The 22702-nt window shown below is 42.9% G+C and overlaps 1 protein-coding gene across 3 annotated transcripts in view; it reads right to left on the bottom strand.

Annotated features, from left to right (window-relative positions):
• The window catches only part of GSG1L2 (GSG1 like 2), a 59201-nt gene extending 41992 nt beyond the window's left edge, over positions 1-17209 (bottom strand). For 2 of the 3 annotated variants that reach the window (XM_054047384.1, XM_054047381.1), the window contains exons 1-2: positions 16789-17209; positions 3251-3298 (exon numbers count right to left, since the gene is read on the bottom strand). In XM_054047384.1, the coding sequence (XP_053903359.1) occupies positions 3251-3298; positions 16789-17083 (343 nt within the window). In that variant the 5' untranslated portion in view covers positions 17084-17209. The remainder of the gene's footprint in view (positions 1-3250; positions 3299-16788) is intronic. The other variant, XM_054047382.1, reaches the window with a different exon arrangement.
• Positions 17210-22702: the final 5493 nt, after the last annotated feature.

Raw genomic sequence — 22702 nt, 5'->3', positions numbered from 1 at the left:
TAACCCAGGAATTCCCAGACTGGATCAGACCCTAGATCCCTCTAGCCCAGTCTTCTGTCTTGGACATTGGCTAATAACAGCTGCTGAAAAGGAAGATGCAAGAAACCTTGCAATGGGCAGGCGTAGGATAATCTGCCCCTCCCTAGGAAGGTTTCATCCTGATCCCTAATAGTTAAAGATAGGCTTAAGCCCTGAAGAAGGAAGTTGTATTTTCTTCTAGATTTTTTAAAGCATTAACTAGTATTAGCTTTATTCACTTAATTTAGCTTATTCAGTGCATGGCACAGATGATACTCAATGACTGAATATTTCTTTTGTCCTCCTTATTTAGAGGCCACAGACCTTATTTATTTACCACACACCATTCAAGCCCTACACTGAACACACAATTGGTAATTTCCTCATGGGCATTCTATGGTAGTTATCCCCATAGGATCACATTTCATGTTTTACAAACATTAATGAATGTATTTTCACAGCACCCCTGAGAGAGGGGATGATATTACCCTGTGGTGGTCATTGGTGTGGTCTTTCAAGGGGCTCCAACTTCTCCTGGCTGACTACCCATAGCATCTCTTCAATCAGGTCAATACTTAGACTTTCATCTCTAATTAAGACTAGCAGGCCTTCGATTATAGGGCTTGCAGTCTGCTGCAGTCTCTTGGTTCTTTTTGGAGACAGCCTGGTGCAGGGCTGTCTCCCCTTTACTATCCCAGGCCTTTCTGCCCCCCTTCCATCTCTGAACTCTCTCCTTGATATCAGGTCTTGTTTCCTTTATTGGTTGCAGCTGTGGGTGCCTGTCTCCGTGGTTAGCAGCTCTGGCAGCTGCGGGGTGGTGGGATCAAGCTGCTTGCTTGTAAACAGGAGAGGTTCTCCTCTCCCTCTGTCTACGCTCAATATGGGGTTTGTAGACCCCAGTACATACTCCCACTTTATCTGTGTGGAACTGAGGCACAAGAAGATTAAGGTCAAAAGTGGCAAGTGTTCACTAATTTTGATGCCCAACTTCAGACACTTCGGGCTAGATTCACCTAGGAACTTAGACACAGTCATACTGAGCATCACCACATCTAACTTTTAGGTGCCTAGAAAATCCCTGCGATTCACAAAGCCTGAGTTCGGAACCTAGGCGTCCTATAGAGTGAACGGGGAGAGACAGGCACTATAGACTGCAATTCACAAACATCAGCATGCTAGGGGGCTACTTGCGTAAGATAGCCAATGAGAGATGCCAGAGCAAGGGGTGGGGCAGAGATAGGTGCCTAAGTCTGGGCTTCAGGGAGGTGCCTAGCTCTGCTTGGGATTCTCAGCTACGAACCCTTTCTTGTCAGTAGGTGCCTACACCATCTTAGCAAGAAAGACATCCCTGCTAACATTTAGCCCTGTGCTTAGGGTACTCACCTGGGATGTGGGAGACCGCCTGTGGGGGAGAAGGAATTTGAACAGGGATCTGCCATCTATCAGATGTATGCCCTAATCCCTGGGCTGAGAGATATTCTGATCTAGGGGCTCCCTCAGTCTCTCCTGTGAAGCTGTTGCCAATGAGAGAGAGAGAGAGAGAGACCGTGACAGAGAGAGAGAATGACTCTGTAGCTTGCTGGTTAGCGTGCTCCCTTATGAGATGGGTAACTCAGGATCCAGTCCCCCTACTCCCATACCCTTTTTTTTTAGTTATTATCCACAATGCAACAGCTTCAACAGGAGAGATAGGGAAGTCGCCATAGTAGAATAGTCCATGGCCCTGTGGCTAGGATGCTCGCCAGAGAGATGGTAGATCACTTTTCAAATCTCTTCCCTCCTTTCAGGTGACCGTGGGATTTGAAGTGGGGGGTTCCCAGGTGAGTGCCCTAACCCCTGGGCTAAAAGTTATGAGGGAATTCCTCCTCCTCCCCCACCCCGCACCACTCTTCCATGTAAGCTCACCTGTAGGGGCTTGATCCGATAGGCAAAGCTCTGAGCACTCACTGGATAGGGCCCCGCAGACGAACTAGGTGGAGGAACACCTATTTTCCCACAGTTTGTGACTTGCTCTGGAACTTAGATGTGTGGACACCTAGCATGGGTTTGCACTGCGCAGAGCACAGAAACAGAAACCCAGGTAGCTTTTACTGCAAGAATGGAGGCACTGAGTGAGTTTAGGCACCTACAGCATTCGGGATCAGCTGAGTGGGGGTTTTGTGAATCCCAGTGGGACCTGATTCTGGGATTTTGGTGCCTAAAATGGCAGTTAGATTAGACATCAGAATGCAAAAATCCACAGTTACTGGAAGGTGAAGAGATATTTGTGTAGTCTCCTTTCCTACAAGTGCTACTACATACATGGACAAGCATAAGATAACCCATTGTTCATTAGAAAATAACCTGAACTCTGCCACTGTGTCCCGTGGCTCAAAGGGGAAGGAATCCTGCTCTTACAGGGTAGCTGGAATTCCCCTTGTGTAAAGGGAGGTTGGCATAGCCAGGTATACACTACCCACTTAGATTCATAGACATTAAGGTCAGAAGGGACCATTATGATCATCTGGTCTGACCCCCTGCATGCTGCAGGCCGCAAGACTCCTCCAGGAGTCTGAGTAGGCATGGCCAGAGCTCACTACACTGTGGGGAGCCTGAGCTGATAGAAGAGCCCTTTGGGAGTTGTTCCAGCCAGGGTAAATTAGAGCACCCCTGAAGTTACCCCAGGACTGTGAGGTAGGAAGTTAGCAAAGAGCCATCTATGCCTCCTCCCTGAGCCTCACTAAGCAGAATTCAGAGTACCCTGTTAATCCTGCTCAGCTAATGCACTATCTATCCACCACTGAGGTGAGAAGGGAGTTGACGTGTTAGTAGACAAACTCACGGATAAGGATAAAACATTAAAAAAAGTTTAACTACACAAATATAGATTTTAAGAGATTATATGTGGTAGGCCTAAAGAACAGAGAGAGTTCCTTATGAAAATAAAACGTAAACACGCATTCTAAATCCTAAACTTTTAGACTAAGCAAGAGTTGAACAAAACAGCTTTTCTCACCCCATTGGATGTCTGAATACCTTTAAAATCAGGTCCAATGCTTTCGAAACTCCCACCCTTATATTTTATCAGATTTAGGCTTCATCTTGGAGTTTGGAAAACCCAAATAAAGCCCCCAAAGCCTTCGTAAGAGATTAAAGGGGATATTTCCAAAGGCACAAAGGGGAAAATATTTAGAATGCTAACTGTAAAGTAGGAAGGTTACAGAGCCCTGAAGTACTGGAAATATATATTTACCTCGATCTGCAGGTGGAGTCAGACTGATAAAACTCCTACATTTCTCACCTAAAAGACATATACAAATTTAAAGTTTAAAAATAAAATGCAGAACTAGATGACTTCAATGCAAAGAAAGGCAAAATGTCCTCCTGTATTCAAATTGTCATGAAAGACATTTCACTGAATGCATGTATAAACATACATGCTGGTTTTAGTTTAGAACTGCCCCAAGAGGAGCACTTGTTTTACTATACCGTGCACTATATTTTCCAGCCCAAACTAAGTGAATAAAACACTAAATTTATTATAGTAACTGCATAAAACTCAGGACATTCAGAGTCCAGGTTCCCAAACAATTATAAATTAGAGTGGTAGCCGTGTTAGTCTGTATCAGCAAAAACAACAAGGAGTCCTTGTGGCACCTTAGAGACTAAAAAATCATAGAATCATAGAATATCAGGGTTGGAAGGGACCTCAGGAGGTCATCTAGTCCAACCCCCTGCTCAAAGCAAAGAACAATTCCCAACTAATTAATGGACACAAATCTGACATCAGGAATCATAATACTCAAAAACCAGTGGTAGAACACTTGAACCTGTCTTGTCATTCAATGACAGACCTGCGGGTGGCTATATTACAACAGAAAAACTTCAAAAACAGACTCCAACGAGAGACTGCTGAGCTGGAATTGATATGCAAACTAGACACAATCAACTCAGGATTGAATAAGGACTGGGAATGGCTGAGCCATTACAAACATTGAATCTATCTCCCCTCGTAAGTATTCTCACACTTCTTATCAAACTGTCTGTACTGGGCTATCTTGATTATCACTTCAAAAGTTTTTTTTCTCTTACTTAATTGGCCTCTCAGAGTTGGTAAGACAACTCCCACCTGTTTATGCTCTCTGTATGTGTGTGTATATATATCTCCTCAATATCTATTCCACTCTATATGCATCCGAAGAAGTGGGCTGTAGTCCACAAAAGCTTATGCTCTAATAAATTTGTTAGTCTCTAAGGTGCCACAAGTACTCCTGTTCTTATTCCCAACTAAATCATCCCAGCCAGGGCTTTGTCAAGCCTGACCTTAAAAACCTCTAAGGAAGGAGATTCCACCACCTCCCTAGGTAACCCATTCCAGTGCTTCACCACCCTCCTAGTGAAAATGTTTTTCCTAATATCCAACCTAAACCTCCCTCACTGCAACTTGAGACCATTAATCCTTGTTCTGTCATCTGGTACCACTGAGAACAGTCTAGATCAGAGGTTCCCAAAGTGGGCGATACCGCCCCCTGGGGGGCGCTGGAACGATCCAGGGGGGCAGTAGTAGCCTCGGGTGCAATTGGGGGGCGTTGAATAAAAATAAGGGGGCGGTGGAAGCATAAAGAAAGAATATAAGAAAATTTTGAAAAAACGTTCGTACATGTTTCATCTGTTGTGTAACATAGAGTTAAAGTTGTAGTGATTACTTTATTTTCCAAATAAATTCACAAATTATAACCGATCAGGTGTCAAGTCCGCCAACAGCTCTTAACAAGCAAGTGTTGGCAGGCGAGCGTGTCGCGCATTGTCGGGAAGTCCAGCATGCATCGGCAGGAATATGTGCGTGTAATGACTTGTTTACAATACGATACTATAAATAGGCGACATGTATGAAATCTAATTTAGATTGTTTCTTAATTGTGTAAAAAGCAGTTAACAATACTGCAATAAGTATTTAAAATTTTTTATTCATATTCAATACCTTCGATCTTTAGGGATTACGGATCACATACAAAGCAAATTGTATTATTGTTGTTTCAATAAAACAGCAATTTACACGTGAGTATTTTTATACATTTTCTTACATATCTACCGTACGTTTCTGTGTCTCTAGTGCTTACTAATAAAATCGTAGCAGGCTTGTGTCGGTACAGTACTGTTTGAAGTGTACAGTCAATATATTTGTCATTTTTTATTACAATATTAACGAAAACGGGAATGAAATCGTAAAAAAACTGTTAACTATTAACATTTATTTATATCTATCGAATCATCTGTGTTAATTGGTAAATAAGGCGTGTGTTAATAAGGAACAATTATTTAAATAAGGGCAAACTAAATTAAAACTATTAACTGATTTTTAATTGCATATTGAGTATTTTTAATTAATTATTTCTTGATAAATTTAGTTTGATATTTGACAGTTTAATATCAAATACATATATCTAATGCTGAGCAAAGAACAAAACCCAGTTTATTAGTTTCATTAGTATTTTAGTTTGGTTGTCTTTTGCCATCTTACGCAAAAACCACTGTATACCTGATGTCGTGGGCGATATTCTAATAACACATCTTTCTTTACTATATTGTAGGACGTAGGTAGAAATATAGATACATAAAAGAACACAAATTTGTCACTGCATCTTTCTGTTTGTTCGCTTAAAGAAGGTAGATTTCCAGGGGGGCGCTGAGTAATTTTTTTTCTGAAAAGGGGGCGGTAGGCCAAATAAGTTTGGGAACCTCTGTTCTAAACTGATAGGTGTTTGTCTAACCTGCTCTTAAAAATCTCCAATGATGGAGATCCCACAACATCCCTAGGCAATTTATTACAGTGCTTAACCACCTTGACATTTAGGAACCAACCTAAACATCCATTGCTGAAATTTAAGCCCAACACTTCTTGCCCTACCCTCAGAGATTAAAGAGAACAATTTTTCTCCCTCTTCTCCCTTTTCTCCCTCTTAAAACAAGCTTTTATGTACTTGAAAACTGTTATCATATCCCCTTTCAGTCTTTTCTTCTCCAGACTAAATAAACCCATTTTTTTATGTCTTCCCTCATACGTCACGTTTTATAGATCTTTAATCTTTTTTGTTGCTTTCTTCTGGACTTTCTCCAATTTGTCCACCTCTTTCCTGAAATGTGGTGCCCAGAACTGGACACAATACTCCAGTTGAGGCCTAACCAGTGCGGAGTAGAACATAAGAATTACTTCTTGTGTCTTACTTACAACACTCCTGCTAATACATCCCAGAATGATGTTTGCTTTTTTTTTTTTTTTTGGCAACAGTGTTACACTGTTGACTCATATTTAGCTTGTGGTCCACTATGACCCCCAGATCCCTTTCCGCAGTACTCCTTCCTAGGCAGTCATTTCCCATTTTGTATGTGTGCAACTGATTGTTCCTTCCTAAGTGGAGTACTTTGTATTTACCCTTATTGAATTTCATCCTATTTACTTCAGACCATTTCTCCAGATCATTTTGAACTTTAATCCTGTCATCCAAAGAATCTGCACCCCCTCACAGCTTGGTATCATCCACAAACTTTATAAGTTTGTCATTATCTAAATCATTGATGACGATATTGAACTGAATCAGACCCAGAACTGATCCCTGCAGGACCCCACTCATTATGCCCTTCCAGCTTGACTGTGAACCACTGATATCTACTCTCTGGGAATGGTTTTCCAACCAGTTACTAGCTGTACCTAGATTGTATTTTCCTACTTTCCTCCTTCCCCTCCCCCCAGTGCCTCCTGCCCACTGCTGAACAGTGGCGGGTGGGAAGTGCTGGGGGAGAGAGGTGGAGCTGATTGGCGGGGCCTGCCAGTGGGTGCTGAGCACCCATTCTTTTTTTCCCCATGGGTGCTCCAGTCCCAGAGCATCCACAGGGTCGGCAGCCAATCTTTAGTAAACTAATTAAAGATTTATTAATAAAAAAAGAAAAGAAGAGCGTTATTAAAAGGTTAAAATGAATCATATACATTACAGCTGATTTCAGAGTCTCTAGATCAGGATAGTAGCAGTGATGTTAAATCTGCTAGCCTGCAATAAGTCTCTCTGGATCAATCCATCTTGTGGATGTTACCCAGGAACACAACATGTTTGAGATACCAATACATTGAGAAGATTTATAGCTTCATATACAATGACAATACAGGCATATAAACAGGATAACATTGTTCAACAGATCACAACTTTTCCATTTTCCCTTGATACCTTACAAGGCATACTTTGTATAAGATTTATCACAGTTGTGCAACTGTGTTGATACATCAGTGATCATACCTTAGTGTAAGCATGTGTGGCGCTCTGTACCTCAAAGCAGCACCCTGGAACCCACATCTTTCTTTTTCTACAGCATCAAAAGGTGCATGGGGGATGGAGTTGTGGGTGCATGGGGGTGAAGCTGGGAGTGCCTAGGGGATGGGGGTGCATGAGGGTGAAGTTGGGATACAAAGGGGATTGAGGGATGGGAATGGAGATGAAGTTAGGGTGTATGGGGGTGAGGTTGGGAAGACAGAGTCCAGCACTAGCTTGGACCTCTCTCCCCTCCTACCAGAGACTACAAATCTCCCTGAATTTATTTGAAAATGTTTGTCATTATGCCCTAACCAACAAGATCTGTTACTGATCACTTTGAATTGTAACAGTTTCAGTACCTAGGGTATTTGCAAGCTTTCCATTTCCTGCCAGTCCTAGTCAAATACCCTTTCCCTTAGCCACATGTCTGAGTGGTTACTGGGCTGCACAAGGACTGGCGACTCCAAGGCCTAGCTGCTTAAGTACCTACAATGTTTGCTTCCATTGTATTTAATTTAGATGGACTAAATGGGCCCAAAGAGTCAAAGGTTTTAACACAACTCTGGCAATGTCCAGCATTAAACAGTTTTAAACAAGATTTGGGGTTTGGTCTGCGGAGACCTCAGCCTGCTCAGTATAATGGCAAACAACCCATTAAAAATCTTTTTGTTAAAGATACAGAAAAAGGAGAAAGCGTTAAAGCATTTGAAATGTAAAGTATTAAGTAAGTTTTCATTTTAACAACAACCCTTATTCCCTTTCCCTTTAGGTAGAAAGAGTCTTTAGAAAAACCGCTTCCCCTTGTCTGACAGTCATTTAGATGATATTAAAAATGGTAATAGCTGTTTTTTGGGGGGAAAGAGAAGTTAGTTGAGGAGGGATAGAGCTGTTGTTGCTGTGGTTGTCCAATCCCACTTCATGGAAGATAAAACAAGACAAACACAGGAATGAAAAAGAAAAGAACAGCAAAGATAGAAAATGCAGCTTCTGCATCTGGTGTTGACTCTCACTTGCAATCTCACTGATGGAGAAATATAGGCCCAGCAACATAAGCATGGCACATGGTGTGATCAACCACACCGAGGCTTGGGAAACTTGTACCAGCATCACGCTGTTTAGGGAATTGATTTTATTTGCCTTTCTGGTCACAGTGTTGCAAAATATACAATCCTGGCTAAAGGACACTGTGTGCGCGCGGGGGCACGCGTATGTGACAAAGTCTCACATCCCAGGTGGTGTTCGGGATATAACTGGAGCCAGTGAAGGTGATGATGTCATCTGGATCCCTCTGTCTGCCTGGTCTGATAAGGACAGCTCTCAGGATCAGGATGACAAACACATAATGGTGACATGATGGATCCTGGAGCCCCAGGAGACAGGGAGTGTGGCAGCCATGATGGTGATGATTGCACCTTCCCCTTTTTTCAGTCAGCAATTGTCCCCTAAAATCTTTTTTGAGGACCCCAGAAGGGAGTGATGGGTGGAATACCCCATCCCTTCATTATTTTGTTCACCAATTTGGCCTAAATTCTGACACATCAATTTTGGTTCATTAATTTCCAGTCCCACACTTCTCTTGTTTACCCAACTTGATATAACTCAAGGACTGTGTTACGATCATTTGGCCTTTTGTTTGTACTAATTTGTCTCCCTTTTGCACCTTTTCTCATTAACATTTATTGTTATAAGTTATTGTGACACATTATAAACTTTCTCATAGTTTTTACAGTTGAGCTCACAATTCAGATAAATTTGTCGGCCCAATTATTACACCACCTCTGGGTTGTGGGACATGTCACACTCTACTGGCACCCTAGGTTTACTGAGCAACCCCAATGATTACAATGGTCTTGCTAGTGCCATATATAGAAATTGTATCACCTCCCTATTGGTACTCAATATTCCCCTGTTTATTCATCCAAGTATTGCATTAGGCATCTTAGCCTCACACTGGGAACTTCTCTGCATTTCTTTTCCACTATGCCATCTAAATCCTTTTCGGAGTCATTGCTGTCCTATCTTCTGGTTCATGGGTGTATGACCTTGCATTAGGCTATATCCTATGCAGTCTGAACTGCTCTTTATAACTGATCTGTCCTTATTATCATGTTCCACTCCACCATTTTTGAGTCACCTACAAACTTTTTCGAAAGTGGTCTTATATTTTCTTCTAGATTGGGTCAAAAGAAACCTGATGAGGTTCAGCAAGGACAAGTGCAGAGTCCTGCACTTAGGACGGAAGAATCCCATTCACTGCTACAGACTAGGGACCGAATGGCTAGGAAGCAGTTCTGCAGAAAAGGACCTAGGGGTTACAGTGGACGAGAAGCTGGATATGAGTCAACAGTGTGCCCTTGTTGCCAAGAAGGCTAATGGCATTTTGGGCTGTATAAGTAGGGGCATTGCCAGCAGATCAAGGGACAGGATCATTCCCCTCTATTTGACATTGGTAAGGCCTCATCTGGAGTACTGTGTCCAGTTTTGGGCCCCACACTATAAGAAGGATGTGGAAAAATTGGAAAGAGTCCCACGGAGGGCAACAAAAATGATTAGGGGGCTGGAGCACATGACTTATGAGGAGAGGCTGAATGAACTGGGATTGTTTAGTCTGCAGCAGAGAAGAATGAGGGGGGATTTGATAGCTGCTTTCAACTACCTGAAAGGGGGTTCCAAAGAGGATGGATCTAGACCAGAGGTTCCCAAACTTATTTGGCCTACCGCCCCCTTTTCAGAAAAAAAAATTACTCAGCGCCCCCCTGGAAATCTACCTTCTTTAAGCGAACAAACAGAAAGATGCAGTGACAAATTTGTGTTCTTTTATGTATCTATATTTCTACCTACGTCCTACAATATAGTAAAGAAAGATGTGTTATTAGAATATCGCCCACGACATCAGGTATACCGTGGTTTTTGCGTAAGATGGCAAAAGACAACCAAACTAAAATACTAATGAAACTAATAAACTGGGTTTTGTTCTTTGCTCAGCATTAGATATATGTATTTGATATTAAACTGTCAAATATCAAACTAAATTTATCAAGAAATAATTAATTAAAAATACTCAATATGCAATTAAAAATCAGTTAATAGTTTTAATTTAGTTTGCCCTTATTTAAATAATTGTTCCTTATTAACACACGCCTTATTTACCAATTAACACAGATGATTCGATAGATATAAATAAATGTTAATAGTTAACAGTTTTTTTACGATTTCATTCCCGTTTTCGTTAATATTGTAATAAAAAATGACAAATATATTGACTGTACACTTCAAATAGTACTGTACCGACACAAGCCTGCTACGATTTTATTAGTAAGCACTAGAGACACAGAAACGTACGGTAGATATGTAAGAAAATGTATAAAAATACTCACGTGTAAATTGCTGTTTTATTGAAACAACAATAATACAATTTGCTTTGTATGTGATCCGTAATCCGTAAAGATCGAAGGTATTGAATATGAATAAAAAATTTTAAATACTTATTGCAGTATTGTTAACTGCTTTTTACACAATTAAGAAACAATCTAAATTAGATTTCATACATGTCGCCTATTTATAGTATCGTATTGTAAACAAGTCATTACACGCACATATTCCTGCCGATGCATGCTGGACTTCCCGACAATGCGCAACACGCTCGCCTGCCAACACTTGCTTGTTAAGAGCTGTTGGTGGACTTGACACCTGATCGGTTATAATTTGTGAATTTATTTGGAAAATAAAGTAATCACTACAACTTTAACTCTATGTTACACAACAGATGAAACATGTACGAACGTTTTTTCAAAATTTTCTTATATTCTTTCTTTATGCTTCCACCACCCCCTTATTTTTATTCAACGCCCCCCCCAATTGCACCCGAGGCTACTACTGCCCCCCTGGATTGTTCCAGCACCCCCCAGGGGGCGGTATCGCCCACTTTGGGAACCTCTGGTTTAGAAAATACTTGGTCCTGCCATGAGTGCAGGGGACTGGACTAGATGACCTCTCAAGGTCCCTTCCTGTCCCACAAGTCTATGTTTCTATGATTCTAAGACTGAAATGTTTACAAGCAAATAAAAGTGAAAACATGCATCTAAAAGTCTGAAACTTAATCTTCCAAGTTTTGGTTCCAGGCTTTGTTAAGATGGCTTTTCTCGCCCACAGTCTTCTGGCAAGATGGTCAGAATCTCTCCCAATGGCCCAAAGATGCTGGTGCCTTTGTCTTCTTAGGTGAAAGACAGAGATATAACTTGGGATTCTCTGCCCCTCTCTCTTATAATCCAGTGAACCTTTGAAGTAGATTCTTCTGAGACTTACCCTGTAAAGTAAAGTTTATTCAAGCAGTAAAGAAGGCAACATAGAGTCTGGTGTTGAAGGAGGCTCCATGCTCTTTCTCCTCATCTGTGTTTGCTGAAATGCAACATTGCTTTGTCTCCTGCCATCTTTTTCCCCTGCTGTCTTGAGGACCCTGTTTATTACTTATTTATAAATTAAGGTAAAATTTAGGATAAACCTCATTAACAACTTTTGCCTAGGTAGGGTTGTGTGGGTTTGAACATGTGATAATAACATCATACAGGGGATTCATAACTTGACATACAACATTGCTACACACAGTTCACCATGTTATTGACCAGCAAGTTATTAGTTTTCCAGTGATACCGAACAAGGCATATTTTGCACAAAGCTTGTTGCAGTGGTGTGTAGGGTGTGAATACAGGGATACTTTTGGTCACACTCCCCCCTTGCAAAGCTGCAGGAGGGCTAGCCACTGGCTTAACCAGAAGCAGCATGTTAGAGCCCTCTTTCAATCATGGAGGCACTATTGCCTAAATTTAGAGACTGCTGGATATGTCTGGCTCTCACGCTCCATCTCTAAACTCCTTCGCAACACACCGTTGTTCGCTAGCTCCTCCGGTCGCTTAGGGGCTGGCTTTTTAAACCCCCTGTTCCTCAGTAGCCATGCCCCCTTATCAAGGGATCCTACAGGAAGTAGGGATCAAAGGATGGCAGGCTAAAACCTTATTAGGAAGCCCTCAGCCTTGCCTAACAGGCTGCTAGGCTCAGCAAACGGCTTCTCAGACAGACCACACTATAAACTTCCATCAAGCAGCAAATGGCAAGCAGCAAGCACACAACAACAAACAAACAGACAACAAACTCACTCCAAGCGTCACATAGTTGCTCCTCCTTTACCTGGAGAACTCCCTCACAAAACTTCCATTTGCTTCTGTTCGCTAGCTCCTTTATCTGTTTTATAAGAGCTGTTCAGCAGTTCTGGTTCAAGCAGCTTAGTATACCCACACTACAAATGAATACAAAGCAGAACCACTCAAACGTTCCTGCACTTCAGAACATAGTACAATGTGAATGTTGGGAAAGGGGACGGGAGGTGAGGGGTGGTGTGGGTTCTATGGCCAGAAGGGGTCACTGTGATCTTCTAGTCTGACCTCCTGCATAACTCAGGCCAAAGAACTTCGCTGAATTAATTCCTCTTTGAACTAGAGCAGATCTTTTAGAAAAACATGCAATTAAAAATTGCCAGTGATGGAGAATTCACCATGGCCTATGGTGGATTGTTCCAATGATTAATTACCCTCACTGATAAAATGTTATGTCTTATTTTCAGTCTGAATTTGTCAATCCTCAATTGTCAGCCATTGGATTGTGTTATATCTTTGTCTGCTAGATTGAAGAGCCCATTATCAAATATTTGCTCCCCACGAAATACGTGTAGACTAATCAAGTCACCCCTTAGCCTTCTCTTTGTTAGACTCAAGGAGCTCAATCTATTTAGTTTATCACTATAAGGCAGGTTTTCTAATCCTGTAATCATTCTTGTGGCTCTTCTCTGAACCCTCTCAAATCATCAACATCCTTCTGGAGTTGTGGGCATCAAGCTGGACACAGTATTCCAGAAGCGGTCACACCAACATCAAATACAGAAGTAAAATATCTCTCTACTTCTACTCAAGATTCCTCTGTTCATGCATCCAAGGCTCCCATTAACCCTTCTGGCCACTGCATCACACTGGGAGCTCAAATTCAGCTAACTATCCATCATGATCCCCAAGTCTTTTTCAGAGTCATTGCTCCCTAGGATAGAGTCCCCCATCCTGTAAGGATGGCCTACATTCTTTGGTACTTGTTGTATATACGTTTGCATTTGCCATCTTAAAACTCATATTGTTTGCTTGTAACTACTTTGCCAAGTGATCCTGATCACTTTATATCAGTGACCTGTCTTCTTCCCCCAATCTTTTTGTCATCTGCAAACTTTATCAGTGATGATTTTATGTTTTCTTCCAAGTCACTAGTAAAAATACTAAATAGCATAGGGCCAAGAACCAATCCCTGCGGGACCCCACCAGAAACACACCAGTTTGATGATGATGATTCCTCCTTTACAATTACATTTTGAGACATGTCGGTTAGCAAGTTTTTAATCCATTTAATGTTTGCCATGTTAATTGTTTAGTATTCTAGTTTCTTAATCAAGATCCCATGCAGTACCAAGTCAAAAGTCTTACAGCAGTCTAAGTATATTACATCAACACAATTAACTTTGTCAACCAAACTTGTAACCTCATTAAAAAAAGATATCAAGTTATTTTGACAAGATCTATCTTCCATAAAATAGATTGGCATGCTGATTAGAGGGCTGATTGTCCTCCTTTAATTCTTTATTAATCAATAATAGACCACTGTAGAGAGCATGGGAGAGGCCAGGTCCCCATCTCTTGTGATGTAGTTTGTGATGTCCCAGATGTGGAGAAGAAAATGGACCCCTCTTCCCCAGCTTCCCTTCCCTTCATAACTGTGGTTCACCAGCCTAACCCTAAACACAGGTATGTCTTTACGAGGGCTAGTTGAACATTTTGTGTTAACTTGTTTTTGACTGAGAATTGGGTTTTAAACTAAATGAAATTTTTCATGAACTATGTCTGTTTTCCTTTAAAATGTTTGAGTTTGATTGGAAAACTGAAAAACCCCAAACCAAAAGTTTTTGACCAAAAAATAAATAGTATTTTTAACAAAAAAAAATGAAATGTGTATGATCATATAACATGTGCACACCTTTTTGCAAGAGAGAGGAGTTGAGACTGGACAGTGGATTCAGCTAATGGTGACAAGCGAGGCCCAGAGTTTGAGGAATGGGCTGGCACTGTCCTGCTAAGTGCACAGAATAAGAAAAGAAAGTTCACCTTGATTCATGAAAGGACAGTTCCTGTGGCCCAGGGGGATTTGGCCTGGCCTTCTGCCTTGGCCCCCTAAGCAGCAACTCCAACAAAAGCTAGGAAATCCAGATGTCTTCATACAGCACCTTTCCCCACTGACACCACACACTCACACCCACTTTCTGCTCCTCTAGAACCCCGTCCTGGCTGAAAGGTGTGTGCATGATTGGGCTGGTAGGGCGATAGCCACCCCCAGGGTACTCTATGGAAAAGGGCCAGTCCTCTAACAAGGGAGAAAAGAATGCACAGGGGATTGTGGAGCAGAATTAAGGTGACCAGATAGCAAATTTGAAAAATCGGGATGGGGGGTCATGGAGGGTAATAGGATCCTATATAACACAAAGCCCCTAATAACCAGTACAGTCCCGATAAAATCGGGACATCTGATCACCCTAAGTAGAACAGGGAGGACTGGGGCTGGGATGAGAGTGGAGCAGAGCTCTCCATCTAGTGGTGAATTCAGGGAATGGATTTGCTCTGTAGTGCCCCCTATCTGTGTGTTGAAGCATTTGCTTGGGCTAACATAGCAGCCATTCCAGCCTGGGTAAAGCAACAGCAGCAGCAGAGGAGTTGGGTGCTGGGGACATGCAGTGGCAAAGGAGTTGGGCCCCAAGGGCATACAGTGGAAAAGAATAAAGGGAGGGTGGCCTCACTGTTTGGAGGTAGGTGAGAGAATCCCTCCCGCTTTCAATCAGGGGCCAGAGACGAAGCTGGGGGGGAACTTAGGTGAAGACTCTCAAAGTATTTTTCAAAAGGTTCATTGTGAAAACAGAGTTCCCTTGACAGGTGGTGGCCCCTCCAAACTCTGTCACTTTGCTTCCCCTCCAGGTGATCGAAAGAATGCCCCTGCTTCCTGCTCCGATATAGTTGTGTAAACTTGGCTCCAGCCTCTTGCGCTCACAAGTCAGACTCAAACCCCCATCCCAGCCCCCTGAACAAAGCTCATTAAATTGATTCCAATCAGCTCGTCTTTTCAGCCACTCACAGTACAAGATATAAAAACTCTCTCCCCTCTGCAATCTATAGGGATCACCGCCTCCAGAATGTCTCTGTTTCCCATCTCCTAGTCTTTGTTCTGTCTTAGCAGAGGGGCTTCTCTGCTGATCCCTGTTGTTTACAATGTAAGATGTCAAGCCCAGTGCAAGCAGAATTGGGATCCCCAGATTTATGGCTGCTAGTTGCCAACGGTTTGACGTTTATAGGTCTGGAGTGATCTGACTCTTCCGTTGTCTTTTTTCTGTTTCTCTCTCTCTCTTTGGGACTACAAGGGCAGAAACTGTAGTAACTTGGATATCTGGACTTATAGTGTGCACCATACTTGTACTAAATAAACAGCCTTATTTTACAAAGATCCAAGATCAATCAGCAGTTTCATTTTATGGCAAACTAATTTCATTCTATGCCATCTCGGTGTTTAGTGTTACTCAGAGTGGGGCTAGGTTATGTACAACCATTTATGATTAATAAATGGCCAAGTTATTCTTCAGCGGGGAAAAAATGCACCTTCTGCCTTTGTTTAGGAGTGACAGCATCATGATGAAAAGAAAATGATCAAATTTCATCTCCTTAGTGGGAGGCACAGATAATGAGGAAACCCAGAAAAGAGAATCCATTTCTTTTACAATAAAATGTCATTCTTAGCACAAAATCAGGGCTTCTCTTGAAATTCTTTACTTAGGAAACACTCCTCACATTTCTGTAGTATTTGCAAGAGCTGCTGTAAATTAACATGATATGTACATTAACATGACATTTTAAAATAAGAAATAACATTGCCCTTCCTATTTTGCAATCAAGGATCTAAAGAGATTATTCCCATCAGACATGTTTATTTTAATCCAGTTCACAGATAATATCAGAAAAGTAAAAAACAATTTAAAACCTTTCTCATTAAAAGCCTTTTAACTTGCTGCTCTCACCGGAAGAGCAAATCTTGTTAATTTCTAATGGTGGTAGCCCTAGCCAGTTAATGCTCATCTAACCATCTAATGCTAATCACTGAAATCAAGAATCTGCACTGCAGTCTGCCGTTCTAAACTTCATAACAGTATTTCTAAGGGTTTATTTGAACATGTTTCTTTCCGATTCTTCCTGAAGCTTTGGATCTTCTCCCTCTGGAGAAGTGGCACCCTTGTGCTGATACCTTTCTCCCTCAACAAAACATACAGCACTACAGCAGCAGGAGAACAGGGAGCAGGAGATAATCAGGAAGCATTTTGGCTAAACACTTTTTGAAGTAAATGTGTCTGGCTGTCACTCACCTTCCCCATTAATAATCTCCTCACATGAATACCAGATGCCAGCGTGAAACTTTCGGTCAATGAACTTGTCATCGCCTGTCTCCCAGATATACTGAACGGCGTTGCTATTGTTCAGATCAGAGCTATTGAAGCGGATGCAGTGAGTCCCTTTCCTCTGATCTGTACAGAAAGGTTTTGCAACTTTTCTTGTCCCTTCGCACCAGTAACTGCTGCTAAATGCTGTGATAGAGAAGATTAACGAGAGAAAACTGAGCGAGAGTGCTGCTGAGGCTCTCTGCCGTCTGTCCATGCCCATGTCTGAAATCTGCTTACTTGCAGGGTTAGCATCAGTGTTAAAGTGTGCTGAAAAAGTCAGTGATAATGCTTTTCATCTGGTTGTATAGGGAAGCAGCCACTGAAATTCACTCTTCAGTTCTGGATTTCCACCAGTGAATTGTACCAGTTTGGTAGTTAAGATGATAAGCAGAAATCGTTGGCTCATTGTTTGGCAAGAAAGAAAACAGGACACAGCAGCTCTGTCCAGCCAGTGAAACCTATGCAGGAAATGTAAAGGGGGGAAAGGATACTGGGAGCATGTCTGTTGAATCACAAGACTCAGGGATTAGTCTGTATCAGCAAAAGCAGTGAGGAGTCCTTGTGGCACCTCAGAGACTAACAAATTTATTTGGGCATAAGCTTTCGTGGGCTATCCCAGGCACAGGTGTGTGATACAGACAACGTTCCTGACTAGGGAGGGCAGCTCAGGCTTCAGAACATCTTGTTAAATTTAATACTAATTATGGCAGGAGCAAATGTTATTTATAGGGGGATTCTTAAGGAGATGAGTCTTATCCCTGAGATAGAGCAAGGGGAGTGCTCCATAGCCCAGGGGGACAGGAAATCAGCCTGGAACCATACCGACTACAAAGGCAAGAAGTGTGTGTTTGCCTTTGTCATTAATGGAGCCACTGCAGGCTTCCCCCAGTACTGCAAAGTGCCTCCATGGAATACAGTTTGGTGAAGCAGTGCAGAGGGCTGAACTGCCCGATGTGCCATTCCTTCTGCACTGATGCCAATCCTGACCCTTCTCCAGGAAAAGTTGGCTGGGGTACAATCCAAACAAGTGAAGAGATGTGTCACCTCTTACTCTGTGACCTCACAATGCCTTGCTACTGAAGCTGTCTGCAACAAGTCAGCAACGAGCAAGCACTCTATGTCTATATACTGGCAGCCCTGGTACAACGCTTTGGGTCCTGGAGCCTTCCTGCAACATCATAGACTTCCACTGTTCTCCACCGGTCTTGGTTAATGCCCGGTAAGGTGACTCCACATTCTTCCTAGCCCCAAATATGCATGTGTTTTCTGAAATGTCCAGTCCTGTTCTGGAAAAGTCAGGGGAATTTTAAGATTTGTTGTTCCTTTAAAATGTCAGTATCCAACAGTTTGTTATTTTAACTGGAGTTACCAGACAGTTGAGTTCAAACACAGCACTGGATTAGTTTAGATTAAAAATAAAACAAGTGTATTTAATTGCACAGAGAGATTTTAAGTGAATGCAAATAAAAGGATTAAAGTCAGAAATGGTTACAAGAGAAATAAAGATAAAACACTTTCTAGTAACTAAAACTTAACAAGCTAGTCTGGGTTCAAGGTAAAATCTTCACCACATGTTTCCATCAAGATAGCTGACTGAGCTCCTGGGTCAGGATCTATCCCCCCAAGCCAAAGGGCTGGTACCTTTGTCTTCGTAGTTGATAGATAACTTGGGGTTTCCAGGTCCCTCTCTTTGATAGTCTAATGAAGCTTTGAAATGGATAAAAAGTCTATTTCCAACCGTGAGGTAGGCAACATGGAGTCTGTCTTGAAGGAAGTTTCCTGATGCTTCCTACCAGCTAGAATTGTGTCTGCTAAAATGCAATTTTTTTTAGTTCCTGCCCCCTCTGGTGCAATTTGAATGAACATTAGACATATGATTGTCTGTTTCCTCCATAATAATGTGAGGTTTACCTCCACCCTTTGTGAGTTTGATGGGTCTTTTTATGCAAAATGTAAATACATTCTGATTGTGATTCAAAATACTATAGAAGTAATTCCTAGGTAGAGAAGCCATATTCCTTTCCTGAGGTGGGGCAATTTCTGCTTGGCTGACAAACCACATCTTAAAAATTATAATTTCAGTTTATATCCATAACATTGGTCAGTTTCTTGCACCTACATTATGTGGTTATATTAATAACCAGTGAGTCATGAGCTTCATGGAGACCTTGCATGACACTTACCAGATACATTTCATACATTCAAGAACTGAGGTACATTTGAACTGGTTAAGCCAGCTGCAATTCATTACCAGATATCTGGGTGCCTCTTGCCCTCTGCCTTTTGGCTGTCACACAGTGACTGTCCCTCTGGAGTATCTGAGTAGACTTACAAAGTTTCAGGAAGCAGCAAGCCTGGAAACATCTACTCTCTCCACCATGGAAGATGCAGCAGCAATCTTCTCCTTTCCCAAAAGTGTCATTCTACCTTGACAACTTTGACAGACACTGCTCTCATCTCCTCCTATTTGACATTGCAAGTGCTGCAGGAATCTTCCAATGGGTTCTGCAAAGTCTTGTTTGGAGCAGCTGTTGCTGTGTAAGCCTGTGAGGTGTGGCTGCAGAGAGCAAAGCAGTCACCTTCATATTGAATGGTGGTCTTCGTCGTAAGGGACAGAAAATGAGCTGCAGTGACCAACCGGCTCTGGGTTATGTTGTGGTAGGGTTATGTAATTTTTAAATAATAATACTTGTGTTAAGTATCAGAGGGGTAGCCGTGTTAGTCTGAATCTGTAAAAAGCAACAGAGGGTCCTGTGGCACCTTTGAGACTAACAGAAGTACTGGGAGCATAAGTTTTCGTGGGTAAGAACCTCACTTCTTCAGATGCAAGTAATGGAAATCTCCAGAGGCAGGTATATATCAGTGTGGAGATAACGAGGTTAGTTCAATCAGGGAGGGTGAGGTGCTCTGCTAGCAGTTGAGGTGTGAACACCAAGGGAGGAGAAACTGTTTCTGTAGTTGGATAGCCATTCACAGTCTTTGTTTAATCCTGATCTGATGGTGTCAAATTTGCAAATGAACTGGAGCTCAGCAGTTTCTCTTTGGAGTCTGGTCCTGAAGTTTTTTTGCTGTAAGATGGCAACCTTTACATCTGCTATTGTGTGGCCAGGGAGGTTGAAGTGTTCTCCTACAGGTTTTTGTATATTGCCATTCCTGATATCTGATGTTGTGTTGTTCAATACACGTCTCAGCATGAAACTGTAGGAGGCAGAAGTGTCACTGGATGACAGCTGAATTTGAGACGTCTGAGACAGACCATAAGGGTGAGGGTAAAACATGCTCTGAGAGTAAGTGAGAATACTGAACTGAAGTTAAAAAGAGACAAATGTGTCGTTTTATTCTCAGTGCATGTGACTCATACAGAAGGCTTGAGGGTAGATCCACAAAACATCAATGGTTAGTTCTGTCTGTTTTTCACAGGCTGAGCTGGTATGCTGCCTGTAGTTAAGTTTGTCGGACATGTTCCATTATAAGCCCTGTTTTCAGTTGCTTATAGCTCTGTCAAACTTTAGCTGTTTGGGCTGAAGTTGCCAGTGCTGGGTGTCTGACTCAGGCAGAATATTTTTGGAAAATTTCAGCAAAAATGGTTAAGCTGTTTATGAGACTGAGTGTAATGGGGTTTGCTAATCACTGCTGAGGCACCTCCTCGTGGCTCATCTCTCTCTCTCTGGAGTCAGGTCACGCTCTCTCTTCATGACTTGGGGTGTTCCCTCTTCATGACTTGGTCCTCCAGCTAGGTCACTATAGTTTTTCCACTGTGGGGGATCAAAGTTCTACTCAACAAACTGTCTGTCACCTGCTCCACTGCCCAGTCTGTGCCACTTCTCCATTGGCTGGTAGGGGAACCCGGGCCCGCCCTCTACTCCAGGTTCCAGCCCTGGGACCCTATGACTAACAACTCAATCCCAGATCTTGTCACGGTTTCAATGGCCTCCTTCCTACTTTTCCTTATCTTTTAGACCACCCAGGATTACTACTGGAGCTTCTCTGCTCCCTGTGGCTACCATCTGTAGTAACCTGCACCCTGGCACTAGCACCTGCTTCAGTGACAATGCTGCAGCACTGAATGTTGCCCTGGGGAGACAGCCAGCCAAGGAGAGGGCAGCTTGAGTTGGGGAGGGGGCTTGGAATCTGCCTGAAGGGTATAGTTGGAAGTTGCTGTTGGAGAAGAATTGAGATGCTGAGCTAGGAATGAACTGGCATTGGAGGTGGAGGTGAGGTGATAAAATAAAAGAAGAACAGAAGAATAAATTGGGAAGTGAGAAGGGCGGAAGAAGGAAAATATGGAAGGTTTCTGGTCAGGAGTAGGAGGAAAAAAAAACAGATGTGGGTATGTGAGCAGGCACTATTAGAGAAGGGCTGTAGAGGGAAATAAAATCTACAGGCTTATCAGAGAGAGAGTACCAAGGGGAAAAAACCCTGAAAAGAAATATAATTGGTGAAAAAGTGAAGTGATCAAAAAGCTGTGTGGTGTGAGATGAAAACAGTCCCTGAAATAGTGAACAAGAAATCCCCCCACAAAGGGCCTAAAGTACATGAACAGAGAGAATGACTGTTGGAACATCTATTGATGGAATACAGTTCAAAGGTGCCTAATGGACAAGTGAGGGCCCACTAGGTGAAGAAAACTCACTTGTGGAGTGAAAAGAGAAAAGAGTTAAAAGAGGTAAAGCCACAGGAACATCGAATCTAAGGAGCACTTCAAGCCGAAGAGGACAGCAAGAGTGAAGCTGGGCTTAAAGCCAAGGAGAGGAAAAGTTGATTCTTCTCTGAAGTGACACAGTCTATTGTTCAATCATCTCTTTTGTTCTTGATAATAACAATGCAGTTGGTACTAACTGCACAGTGTGTACAAGCTCACAAAGGTTAATGAGTGGGTAACAATAGTTTAGTAGTAGTAAGTCTTTGGTAATGGTCTATATTATTTCTGCTCCTGATACAATTTTTGCGTTTTCCCTGATAAAGTTCTAAAAATTGAAAATGATCCCTTTTGTCTTGCGTCTCCTCCCAGTTAGCCTAACCTCGCTGAGCCAGGTCACCACACACCCCTCTCGCAGGTTCTTGCCAGAGTCTGTATTCCCAGGCAGGATCCCAGGGTTTTTTCCACACACACCCCCATGACTTCTACTGGTCTCTTAGCCACTCCCCTCTTTTCTAAGGAGTGATTGCAGGGTTTCTTCCAGCAGCCCGTTCTTTCTCTCACTTTCTGGTTAGATCCCAGCCCAGCCTGCTTCATCATCAGTTAGTGCTTCTCAGCCCTGACTCTCCTTCAGGTGCAGCCTGTCACAGGGCCAGCTGGCACTTTCCTACTCAGACACCCCATCACATTGAGACATGAGGGAAATATGTTCTGCCCAGGCGGTGAGGGAGAGAAAAAAGCAGCCTGACTGTAATGGAGAGGGGTGAGGAATGGGGGACAGGGCTTTGCTAGGGTTACCATATGTCTGGATTTTCCCGGACATGTCCAGCTTTTTGGGCCTCAAATCCCCGTCCGGGAGGAAATCCCAAAAAGCCGGACATGTCCGGGAAAATAGGGAGGGAGGGCCTGGCGGTGTGGGGCCGGTGCCGGCAGTGCTCGGCCGGGCCAGGGGCGGGGCCATCGGTGCTCAGCCGGGGCCAGGCTGGGGCCGGGGCCGGCGGTGCTGGGCTGGGGGGTGGTCGGCCAGGGGTGCTTGGCCAGGGGCTGGCGCCCCAGGGCCCAAGCCAAGCCGGGCAGGAGACGCCGGGGCCAGAGCCCCTTGGCCTGTGCTGGCCATCCGCCAGAGGAAGCCGCTCGGCCAGGGGGGCCGGACTGGGCCACACCCAGCCCCAGCCCCAGCCTACCTACTGCCTCCCTGTT

Source organism: Malaclemys terrapin, chromosome 13 (genome assembly GCF_027887155.1).
Source record: "Malaclemys terrapin pileata isolate rMalTer1 chromosome 13, rMalTer1.hap1, whole genome shotgun sequence".
Lineage (NCBI taxonomy): Eukaryota > Metazoa > Chordata > Testudines > Emydidae > Malaclemys > Malaclemys terrapin.
Note: the sequence above shows the minus strand (reverse complement) of the source record. Positions and strands in the feature narration are given on the sequence as shown.